This window comes from Nicotiana tabacum, chromosome 21 (genome assembly GCF_000715075.1).
Source record: "Nicotiana tabacum cultivar K326 chromosome 21, ASM71507v2, whole genome shotgun sequence".
In the NCBI taxonomy this organism is placed as follows: domain Eukaryota; kingdom Viridiplantae; phylum Streptophyta; class Magnoliopsida; order Solanales; family Solanaceae; genus Nicotiana; species Nicotiana tabacum.
Window position 1 is genome coordinate 12,719,765 of NC_134100.1, and position 11,307 is coordinate 12,731,071.

The window sequence follows — 11,307 nt, forward strand, 5'->3', positions numbered from 1 at the left end:
TCTCATTAGTGGGGTCTGGGGAAGGTAGTGTGTACGCAGACCTTACCCCTATTTTGGGATAGAGAGGTTGTTTCCAAATAGATCTTCCGCATCCTTTTCTCCAAGAACTCCCCACCTTACTCTTGGGATGACTCGAACTCACAACCTCTTGGTTGGAAGTGGAAGTTGCTTACCATCATAGCAACCCCTCTTGTCTCAATTGTTCTTTTTAGTCGAGATTAAATGTTATTCAACGTTAGTATAAGAAATTTTTATATCTATCATGTCATTTTGCAGATTACTTATCTTATGTTCATATTTAGAAATCTCACATGTAAGGAGGCATACCTAAAAATATCTTTTTGAATGATCTAATACCCAAAAAAAGAAAAAGAAAAAGAAAACAGTACTGTAATTTTACAAGTGGGGTCTGAAAAAGGTAGAGTGTACACCCAGACCTTATTCTTACTTTAAAAATGTAAAGTGGTTGTTTCCGATAGTCCCTCGACTCAGATAAGAAAAAATGAGTAACAACAAATAGCAATACCAGCAGACCATTTAAAAAACTGAAGCGAAAGAAATAACAAATAATAGCAGAAAATTAAGAATAAAAAAAGTAATTCGTTAGGCTAATTACAATGTATATAATTTAGACCTTTTTCTTATGCATGGCCTAACAAAAGAAAAAAAAGATGATGATAATTTATTGTGCACGATTCACGATTGCAAGAAACATGTGGTACTTGGAAAAAAGATGAGCATTTAATTCCAAAGTTTGGTTTGCACGAGTGATGAGTCATGAGCAGCTATTATTGTAATTTGGCAAAGGACAAAATCTTGTAAGAAATTGACTAAACCATTAAAAGCACAAACAAAGGCAGTCCGGTACACTAAACTTTCGCTATGTGTGAGGTCTGGGGAATAACCGGATCACAAGGGTCTATCGTAGACAGTCTTACCATATATATTTGCAAGAGGTCCATTAACAGTACAAATAAAGGACAGCCCGGTATATTAAGTTTCTGCTATGCTCGAAGTCCGGGAAAAGGCATACATCCTTAAATAAATACAAGAGAAAAAATTAATCCGTATTTCATACAAAAATAATTAATATAAAATATATGTTTATGATGAGATCTTTTATTCTTTTAATGTGGTTAAGTATTTTATATATTCTCTTTTTATTCAATGAAGCTTTTAGTTAAAATTATTGGCTTTGATACAAAGACTAAAGTACGATTAACCTGAATCTAATAAATCTTATTTTTTCAAAACGTCAATAAATTAGCCTATCTATTTTATATTTCTTGATGTGATGTGATCTTTATGTGGATTTTATTCGTCCACATTCTTTTAGAATATCTGTAAGTTTTGTTTCTTTTCCAAGATACTTTTCGCAACTTTTTTCAATGTGAAGTTCATATTTCCATTGTGTTTGTGTGTAAAAAAATATCCCAAACCCCTTCCCCCCTGCCCACAAAAAAAATCATATAATTAATGAAAGAATATTAACTATTTTGAGTAATTAATTGGCATTTTACTAGTACGATCGTATTATTTTTGTCAGCACTTTCGACATAGTTTTCTTTTTTCTTTTTTCAAACCTATTTTGGAATCGCTTTTTTTGAGTTTGGGGGCTATTGAAAACAGTCAATCTACCTCCACAAAGTAGGGGTAGGGTCTGCATATATTATACAATTCCTCGTATTCCACTTGTGAGATTTCATTGATTATGTTGCATGTTGTTGTAGTAATTAATCGGTATGAGTAGGGTCGCATTATTTTGAGTAAATTCCATTTAACTCCTTTAATCTTTTATGTTTGGGAAATACTAATTTCTTTACCGTTTGAATGTGAAAATAAATCTCCTTAATCTTAAATCAACAACTAAGAGTTGAGAGGTAAATTTATTTTTTTTCCGAAGAATTTGGACACACAAAGTTCATCTCATTTTACGCTAGCGCTCTATTAATGACAAGAGTAAAATAAAACAATTTGCTAACGGTCAAGGACCAAAAGTTTAACGATGATAAAATTAAGCAACTTCTAATAATGCGAGAATAAATTTGAATATTTTTCCTCTAACTATGAAAACACATTAAAGACTTTTTAAAAATTGTTTAACTTTATATTATTGTCATTTTTATTCTTTGATCAGGAACTAGAATATCATTTTTTATAGCTCTAAGTATATTCGTTATGTTACAGGTGTAATGCATCATTACGTCTTTCACTTTTTTAAGAAAAAAATATTATTTTGTATATTTCATGCACATGTTAGCATGTTTATAATAGATATATACATTTTTCTACTATTATTTTTTGAATTTTTTATTTATATATTTAATTTATAAATTATAAAATATTAAAAATTAAATACACATGGGGCTTACGTCCTGCGCCTCCAAGCTTTTGTCTCGTCCCCTGATAAATAAAATGCATCGTTCTTCGCCCACGCTTTTTAAAACACTAATTTGGACCTTTTCCCGGAAACTATTTTTAATTTTTTTTTGGAACCCCAGAAAACCCGCAGCCGCTACAGCCTCTGCCTTTCGGGTGAGCACTAAGTAAATCCCCATTGTGTAATAGCGTGCAAACCATATATGGGACGTAAACAATACTAGGCAAGTCCTGTGTGATATGTTAGACCTTGAAGGCATTGAGGGGGAATTGATCTCAGGTCATCTATAGGGGCATGTGCATAGATAGTCATTTTTTAGGGATGTTATTTAAAGATTAGCCAGTACTTATTTTGTCCTGAAATTTTAAACTAAAAATCTTAATTTCAGGACATTTTTGCCCTGAAAATTTAAACTGAAAAACTGAAATCTAGGATATATTGGCTAATTCTTAAATAACAGCCCTTTAAAGTGGTTACATGGTGTTGTCATATGTATGGATAACCATCCTCCTACTTGGCCATTTCCAAAGGGATTACTCAGCAATTATTAATAATACGAAAATAAATTTGAATCTTTTTTCTCTAACTATAAAAACACATCAAAGACTTTTTCTAAAATTGTCCAAACGGCTCAAAATCAATATTTAAAGTAGATTTTTGATAAATATGGGAAGTGATATCATCATTACTCAGAAAAGAAAAGAAAAAAAAATTTACAGATCCCAACTGATCATGTCAATAAGTGACTGACCAAACACAGAAATTATTCTGAATCTTTCCAAAAGATTGTACATAGAATAATAAGTATATAATTTGGAAGTTGGCTATGTTAACAGATCAGCTAACCACGTTCTTCGGTCACATCACATCTTACACATCATCCCCTTTTTTTGAACTGGTTTTAAGATCCCTTCTTCTCTTTTTTCTTTCTCTTTCATTTGTGTCATTTTCAGGTCTGTCTTTTTGCCTGCTACATTTACTCACTTTACCCCATTTTTCTTGCCCTTTCAAAAGTGCATATAGTTCTGTTTTTCTTTAAGGCAATTGGGGTTTGAATGTTTCCAAACCAATTGTCTTGTCTCTATATAAAGTTTTAGTCTTTCTTGAAATTTTAAGCTTTACATGTGAAATTTAGCAGGCTTTTCCAGTTTTGGGAGCCTTTAACTGATTCTTTAAAGAATTTAGCAGGTAATCTATTTGGTTGCTTTTGTATGCCATTCGTTTCACTTCCTTGAGCCGAGTGTCTGTCGGAAATAGGCTCTCTGCCTTTATAAGATAGGGTAAGGTGTGCACACTACTCTTCCCGGACCCCACGAATGGGATTACGCTGCGTTTGTTGTTATTGTTGTATATCCAAAATCTGTTCTTAGATCAGTTCTCTTTGCTAGTGTAAAAGTACCATTTTGGAAATTTGGGAATGGTTAGATATGCAGTTGAGTAATGTAGTTAGATCTGATAAAGTTACTTTTTTTAAGGGATTGTTTGATCTTTTTCAAGATTCAAAGACTATGCACTCTGTGTATGTTTCTTTCCTGATTGAAGTATATCATTTTTTGAATCTTTATGAAAGTGGGGTTTGAAATTTTATTAGTTTTTCTATGGTTCCAAATAGATGTATTTAAATGGGGAACATGGTCGGTAAGGATTCGTATGGCCGACCTCCGCTCAGAGGTGGATCAAGAATTTAAGCTCTATGAGTTCAACATTTAAGGTTTTTAGCATCGAACCTATTATATTTTTAAAGTTACGGTCTATGGGGTCATATATATATATACTATTTATTGCAATTTTAGTGATTTTTTATACATAAATTTTCACTCCGCGTCGAAACTACCGGGTTGAAATGAACCCGGTACTTTCAAGCTGCATCCGCCCCACCCTCCACTTGTTTGGGACTGTGGCGTAGTTGTTATTGTTTTTGTTGTTTTATGGCTCCAAATGTAGCATAGGACATTTACTGAAGTCTAAAGTTAGGATCTTTCTATTAGTTCTTGTTCTGATTCAGGAACAAGATCCTGTGTTTGCATTGACTAGTTAAATTAATCATGTTGGATCTTTTGGCAATTATGCATATCTAAACATAGATGTGTTTTTCAAGATTCAGACTAATCTTCTACATGTTCTGATTGCAGGTGCTTCTGCAATTAGGAAAAGTTGGACATTCATTTTTTATACATAAAAGGAAGAATTTGATTTATTAAGGATGAGTGGAGCTGTGCTAATTGCACTTGCTGCAGCTATTGGCAACTTGTTGCAAGGATGGGACAATGCGACGATCGCAGGTTATACCTCATTACACTCCTTTTGTTCTTTAATTATCTTCTGTGTTTAGTCTTCTCCTCTAGGAGAAACATGTCTTGCACTGTTCTTGAAAGTTAATAGTAATCCCTGATTCTATTACATTGCCATCAGTTTCAGTATATTGTGAACATCACATTTCTCCAATTGTCTGCCCAAATTCTATTACATATGAAAAAGTTTGTCCATTTATAATATTCCAGCATTTGCTAATACTGAAATTGAGTAATTGGTAGTACAACTTTTTTTATCAAATGATATTCATGTCGAAACATAATTTGAACTTCCAGAAACATTTTACTATTATTCTGAAAGAAAATGTATTTGATATGTTTTAGGATCTGTTCTTTACATCAAGAAGGAATTCAATTTGCAAACGCAGCCAACAATGGAAGGGCTAATTGTTGCGATGTCTCTAATTGGAGCAACAGTGATCACAACATTCTCTGGACCTGTATCGGACATGCTTGGCAGACGTCCAATGCTGATAATTTCATCAGTACTTTATTTCCTTAGCGGATTAGTGATGTTATGGTCTCCAAATGTTTATGTGTTGCTTTTAGCGAGGCTGTTAGATGGATTCGGAATTGGTCTCGCTGTGACACTGGTTCCCGTCTATATATCTGAGACTGCCCCGCCAGAAATAAGAGGGCAGTTGAATACATTTCCGCAGTTCACTGGTTGTGTTGGAATGTTTTTGTCATACTGCATGGTTTTTGGAATGTCATTGACGCCGTCGCCAAGTTGGAGGCTAATGCTTGGGGTTCTCTCGATTCCTTCTCTTGCGTATTTCTTTTTTACATTGTTTTACTTGCCTGAATCTCCAAGGTGGCTGGTCAGTAAAGGTCGCATGAAAGAGGCTAAACAAGTTTTACAGAGATTACGTGGCAGGGAAGATGTCTCAGGTTTGTCTCATGGTTCTTTTCCTTGTTCACAATTAACTTATTTCTTCGTCGTATGAGAGAATATATTTGCTCCTCAGAATAGTTTTAACAAACGATTGAGCTAAATCTGTGATGCTCTCTGTCGTGTAATCAGAAATGTTTCTTTTGATGCCTTGTTTACGAGAATCAACTATGCATAAGATAGAAGTTTGTTTTAAAGCTTTACTTGTCCAGACAAAACAAAGAAGTTTGGCTTGTACCCCAATTTGCTATTGATTTCGTTGAAGTTTGAGGAGCAGCTTCTTAAGTCTACTGGTTTCTTTGCTTTTAGGTACCTCAAGTTAATATAAATGTAACCAACATAAAGAGTTTAGGAACTTTGTAGGCTGTTGCATATCCCATGTATGGAAAAAAGTCAAATCGTTTGATTTAAGAAATTGAATGTCGTCCCAACTTCATCACACGCTTCAAAGCCCTTTGTTTGGTTGGGGTTGCTTACTAGGTTTCAGGAGATATACTCATGCACTTCAGATAATATGTTGGTTCTATGCCTAATGAAATCTTGCTTCTTTTTTTCTCATTTATTTGTTGTCAAGCATACAATATTTCCATTGAATTATTATACTCACTCCGCCCCAATTTATGTGTCGGTATTTGGCTGGGCACGGAGTTTAAGAAAGGAAGAATTTTGAAACTTATGGTCTAAAACAAACCATAGATATTTGTGTAGCTGTAAATCAACTCATTTATGGTAAAGTAGGAATTCTAGAGATAAATTGTTTCTTAATAAGGAAAAGTGACATTCTTTTTGGGACTGACTAAAAAGGAAAGAGTGCCACATAATTTGGGATGGAGGGAATAATATTTTTCTTTAAGGTTTAATTCTTAGGTCAGGTTACACTTTTTCATTCTTGAAGTTCATGATCAGTCCTCCTTGGGATTTAACATTCTCGACCAAGATTCTAATGTCCAATGGAATCTTCTCAATCTACAGGTGAAATGGCCTTGCTAATGGAGGGTTTAGGTGTTGGAGGTGAAGTATCTATAGAAGAATATATAATTGGTCCTGACAGTGAACTTGTCGACAACCAGGATGAGAAAGATCAAATCAAGTTATATGGAGCTGAAGAGGGTCTTTCATGGATAGCCAAACCTGTGACTGGACAAAGTACTCTTGGTCTGGCTTCACGTCACGGGAGTATGGCAAACCAAAGCATGCTTATGGATCCGTTGGTCACTCTATTTGGCAGCGTTCATGAGAAGCTTCCGGAGATGGGAAGCATGCGAAGCATGCTCTTTTCAAATGTTGGCAGCATGTTCAATATAACGGAGAATCAAGAGAAACATGAACAGTGGGATGAAGAAAGCCAAAAGGACGACGAACATCATATGTCCGATGGTTCTGGGGCTGAATCCGATGATAATCTGAGAAGTCCATTGCTCTCACGTCAAGGTACAAATGCCGAAACAAATATGGGGCCTCCAACCTCATTAAGCATGAGACAAGGTAGCAATCTCGTGCATGCAAATGGCGAGCAAGCGAGTATGGGTATCGGCGGTGGTTGGCAGCTAGCGTACAGAAAAGATGAGAAAAAGGAAGGAGCACTCAAAAGGATTTATTTACATGAAGAAGGAGGTGCCGGATCACGGCGTGGGTCCATTATTTCCCTTCCAGGTGATGCTCATGCTGAAGGTGAATTCATACATGCAGCTGCTTTAGTGAGCCAGTCTGTTCTTCGGGCGGAGAGTCTCTTGGGTCAACAGTCTATCGAAGAAGCAGTAGAGACACAATCTGATGCTGTTACGAAGAGGCCAGGCTGGAAAGCACTTTTTGAGCCAGGAGTTAAGCATGCATTGATTGTCGGAGTTGGAATTCAAATACTTCAGCAGGTAAAAGTTGTTTTATGAACTTGCTGTTTGACCTTGAACCTTAGATATGTAGCATAAGTATGGCATCATGTCTAGAAAATAAGCATATGAACCAAACCATTTACTTTTGATCCAGCTAGTGATTTGCTTTGGTCCTTGTGCAGTTCTCTGGAATCAACGGTGTTCTCTATTACACTCCTCAAATTCTTGAACAAGCAGGAGTAGCATGTCTAGAAAATAAGCATATGAACCAAACCATTTACTTTTGATCCAGCTAGTGATTTGCTTTGGTCCTTGTGCAGTTCTCTGGAATCAACGGTGTTCTCTATTACACTCCTCAAATTCTTGAACAAGCAGGAGTAGGAGTTCTGCTATCAAATATGGGCATCAGTTCTGATTCTGCGTCTCTCCTCATAAGTGCTGTCACAACTTTGTTAATGCTTCCCAGCATTGTTGTTGCGATGAGACTAATGGACTTTGCCGGCAGAAGGTATCCCTGATTCTATTAATGTTAAATTTTATGTAGCTCTAGAAATGATAACATCTTAATCCTTGATGTATAATTTACTCATCATACACCATAGTTTCCTTCTCAATAAACTAGTTTTTGTTACTAAAAAGACTTGTTCTTTAGTTTGAGGCCTAACTATGGTTAAACTTATTGTAATAAAATGAGAGTAAACACTAGTTTGGAGATTTACGTTAGTTCTCCTTGGCGGAAGCAGATAGTCTGCAGCAATCTCGACTCCGATTATTGGTCGCTGGGAATCCTCACGTAGCGGATGAATCCCCTAATCCCACAGCCTAATTATCCCTCTATTGGATGCAGAGAAATCTAACCCTAGCCATTCTCTAGATAATTTAGAGTGTCTTCCAACACCTGTAGTGGTGTTTATATAGACAGCGTTAGGGTTAGAGTTAGACTAACTAATGGCCAACTAATTAGCTAGCACCCGTTATGGGTGTACTAGGCCCGAAATCTGTATTTTCCAACACTTATTCATCACAACTTTGTACAATTATTACTTTGCACTTTGACCATGTTGAAGTTGAGAGAACTGCATAGTGCATATGTGACAGATTCCAAATATTTTTAAAGCATGAATTTTCACCTCTTCAACATTCCATGCAAGAGAAGTATAACTGTTTGTTTTCTTTTCCAGGTGGCTTTTGCTGGCAACTTTGCCTGTCTTGTTAGCATCACTTGTCGTACTTGTCATTGGCAATGTTATTAGCATGGGCGCTGTCATGCATGCTGTGATCTCCACCGTTAGTGTTGTGGTCTACTTTTGCACCTTTGTCATGGGTTTTGGTCCAATCCCAAATATCCTCTGCTCCGAGATATTCCCCACTAGCGTTCGTGGTATCTGCATTGCTATATGCGCTCTTACATTTTGGTTCGGAGACATCATTGTCACCTACTCGCTCCCCGTTATGCTAACCTCCATTGGACTTGGAGGTGTCTTTGGCATTTATGCTGTTGTCTGCGCCTTGGCTTGGGTCTTTGTTTACTTGAAGGTTCCTGAAACAAAGGGCATGCCACTTGAAGTCATAACAGAATTCTTCGCCGTTGGAGCTAAACAAGCTGCAAGAGAATAACTACAATAGAGATTTGAAACTTACTGTTTTCTTTGTCGTGGAATCTGCATTGCTATATGTCGATGCATTCAAACGTTTTGTCGTGACTTGAGGTGCTTCGCGCACCTACGAAAATGGTGGTGATTTTTCAGAAGGAAGAGGAGTAATCAGTCAAAAAGATTGTGGTCAGAAGAGAACTCACTTAACTGTAATTCATATTCTATCTTTTTTCTCTTTGTACTTAGTCTTTGTGCTTGCTTCAATTATGGATTCAGCTCTCTTTAGAGCTTTCAAGATTTGGATATCAGTGTGTCATTGGCACCATCTGATGTTAATTTTTGAACATTTTATTGATACACTTATTTATTCTCCTTTCTTCCTAATTGAAGTAGGCTTGGTTTCGGCTTTCTAATTGGAGTACCTAGTGTTAGTTTTGTATTTTTGCTTTGGCTTTCTGATTGGTGTGCTTGTTGTTGTCCTTACTTTTACCTTTCCTAGTCGAAGGTCTACCGGAAACAACCTCTCTACCTTTTTGAAGGTAGGGTTACGTACACACTACACACTACCCTTTCCAGACCCCACTTGTGGTATTACATTGTGTTTATTGTTGCTTTCAAATCGAAGTAGGCGATTCATTGCAATATTTGGTTGAAATTGAAAAAAAAAAATTGAAGTTGAAGTTTAAAAATGTATTGTGGAAGTTTTGGTTGAAGTATCAAAGACATCAAACTTGAAAAGTGAAAATGTAGAGAAGAAAAAGGCATTTATGTGTGTACGATATCTGTGTATTTGTTGCAAGTTAATGTGATGACCCGACCGGTCGTCTTAAGAATTTATGTCCCGATCCCCTATTAACTGCTTTCCCCGTGTTTATTTCTGCTATTTTGATTTGTCGGGATGTTCGGTTTTGAGTTTCGGAGAGTTTTGGAACACTTAGTCCCTAAATGAGAGCTTAAGTGTTGGAAAGTTGATTGTAATCGGAACAGTGTGAAGACGACCTCGGAATGGAATTCTGATGGTTCTGTTAGCTCCGTTGGGTGATTTCGGGCTTAGGGGCATGATCGGATGGTGTTTTGGAGGTCCGTAGCTAATTTTGGCTTGAAATACCGAAAGTCGAATTTTGAAGTTTCGGGTTCGATAGTGAGATTTTGATCCGAGGGTCGGAATGGAATTCCGGAAGTTGAAGTAGCTCCGTAGTGTTGAATGTGACGCATGTGCAAAATTTCAGGTCATTCGGACGAGGTTTGATAGACTTTTTGATCGAAAGCGTATTTTTTTTTGAGTTTTGGATTTTTTAGGCTAGAATCCGTGGTTAATTCGTTGTTTTAATGTTGTTTTAGGTGTTTTAAGGATTGGTATAAGTTTGGACAGTAGTATTAGACTTGTTGATGTCTTTGGTTGGGGTCCCGGAGGCCTCGGGATGATTTCAGATGGTTGACGGAAGGATTTTGGAGTTTGGAATTGCAGCTTCAGCTGCTGGTTTTCTGTCATAACAGCACCTGCGAGTGTAGGACCGCATGTGCGGCGCCGCAGAAGCGGCTATGTGGCCGCAGAAGCGAGATTGGCCCAGAGCTCTAGGATCCGCAGGTGCGGCTGGGTTTTCGCAAATACGGTGCCGCAACTGCGGCCAAGCGACCGCAGATGCGAACCCAGCCCGTTAAGTGACTTTTCGCACCTGCGATACATTCTTCCGCAAATGCGATAATCGTTGGGCAGAAACATATAAATGCTTGCCTTCACTAAATTTAGCTATTTTTCACCTCTTTTCAAACGGGAAGAAGCGTGGGGAGCATTTTTCAAGAAGGATTTTCAGAGGAGTTCATTGGGGTAAGGTCTTTGGTCCCTAAACTCGTTATTGGAGTAATTTTTATCATTATAAGCATGAAAAATTAAGGAAAATCAGTGGTAATTTGAGGGTTAGGGCTTGACTAATTAGAGGCCTTTGAGTGATGATTTGAGGGATCAATTGAGGTCCGATTTTGGTACTTTTGATATAACTGAACTCGTGAGAGTGTAAGGATTCTGGAAATGTAAATTTTACCTGATTCCAAGACATGGGCTCGAGGGATATTTTGGTCATTTTACCTAATTTCGCCTATTAGCTTAGAATTTCTTTGCATAATCAGTTACTTGAAGTGTTATTTACATTATGAAATTGAATTGAATCGATTCGGGCCATTTAGAGTTGAGTACTCGTGGCAAGAACGTGATTTCAGATTGATTTGAGCTGGTTCGAGGTAAGTGACTTGCCTAACCTTGTGTGGGGGACCTTCCCCTTAGGATTTGGTATATCTGATA

The 11,307-nt window shown here is 37.0% G+C and overlaps 1 protein-coding gene across 3 annotated transcripts; it reads left to right on the forward strand.

Moving 5' to 3' along the window:
- Positions 1-3,396: 3,396 nt before the first annotated feature.
- On the forward strand, positions 3,397-9,418 carry LOC107807257 (monosaccharide-sensing protein 2-like). 3 transcript variants are annotated; one of them, XM_016631606.2, is made up of 6 exons: positions 3,397-3,568; positions 4,513-4,662; positions 5,017-5,583; positions 6,557-7,452; positions 7,734-7,921; positions 8,595-9,418. In XM_016631606.2, exons 2-6 carry the CDS (start codon positions 4,584-4,586, stop codon positions 9,028-9,030), a joined length of 2,166 nt encoding a protein of 721 aa, XP_016487092.1. In that variant the 5' UTR covers positions 3,397-3,568; positions 4,513-4,583; the 3' UTR covers positions 9,031-9,418. The 3 variants fall into 3 exon arrangements, with proteins under 3 accessions (XP_016487092.1, XP_016487090.1, XP_016487091.1); XM_016631604.2 differs by having other exon boundaries at positions 3,426-3,660; XM_016631605.2 differs by having other exon boundaries at positions 3,427-3,665.
- The last annotated feature ends 1,889 nt before the right edge of the window (positions 9,419-11,307 follow it).

Excerpts from the sequence above, each read along its gene's own strand:
- LOC107807257 (XM_016631606.2), top strand. The coding sequence starts at position 4,584 with ATGAGTGGAGCTGTGCTAATTGCACTTGCTGCAGCTATTGGCAACTTG. Across the intron at positions 4,663-5,016 it reads GGACAATGCGACGATCGCAG|GATCTGTTCTTTACATCAAG; the intron begins GTTATACCTCAT and ends GATATGTTTTAG. Across the intron at positions 5,584-6,556 it reads TGGCAGGGAAGATGTCTCAG|GTGAAATGGCCTTGCTAATG; the intron begins GTTTGTCTCATG and ends CTCAATCTACAG.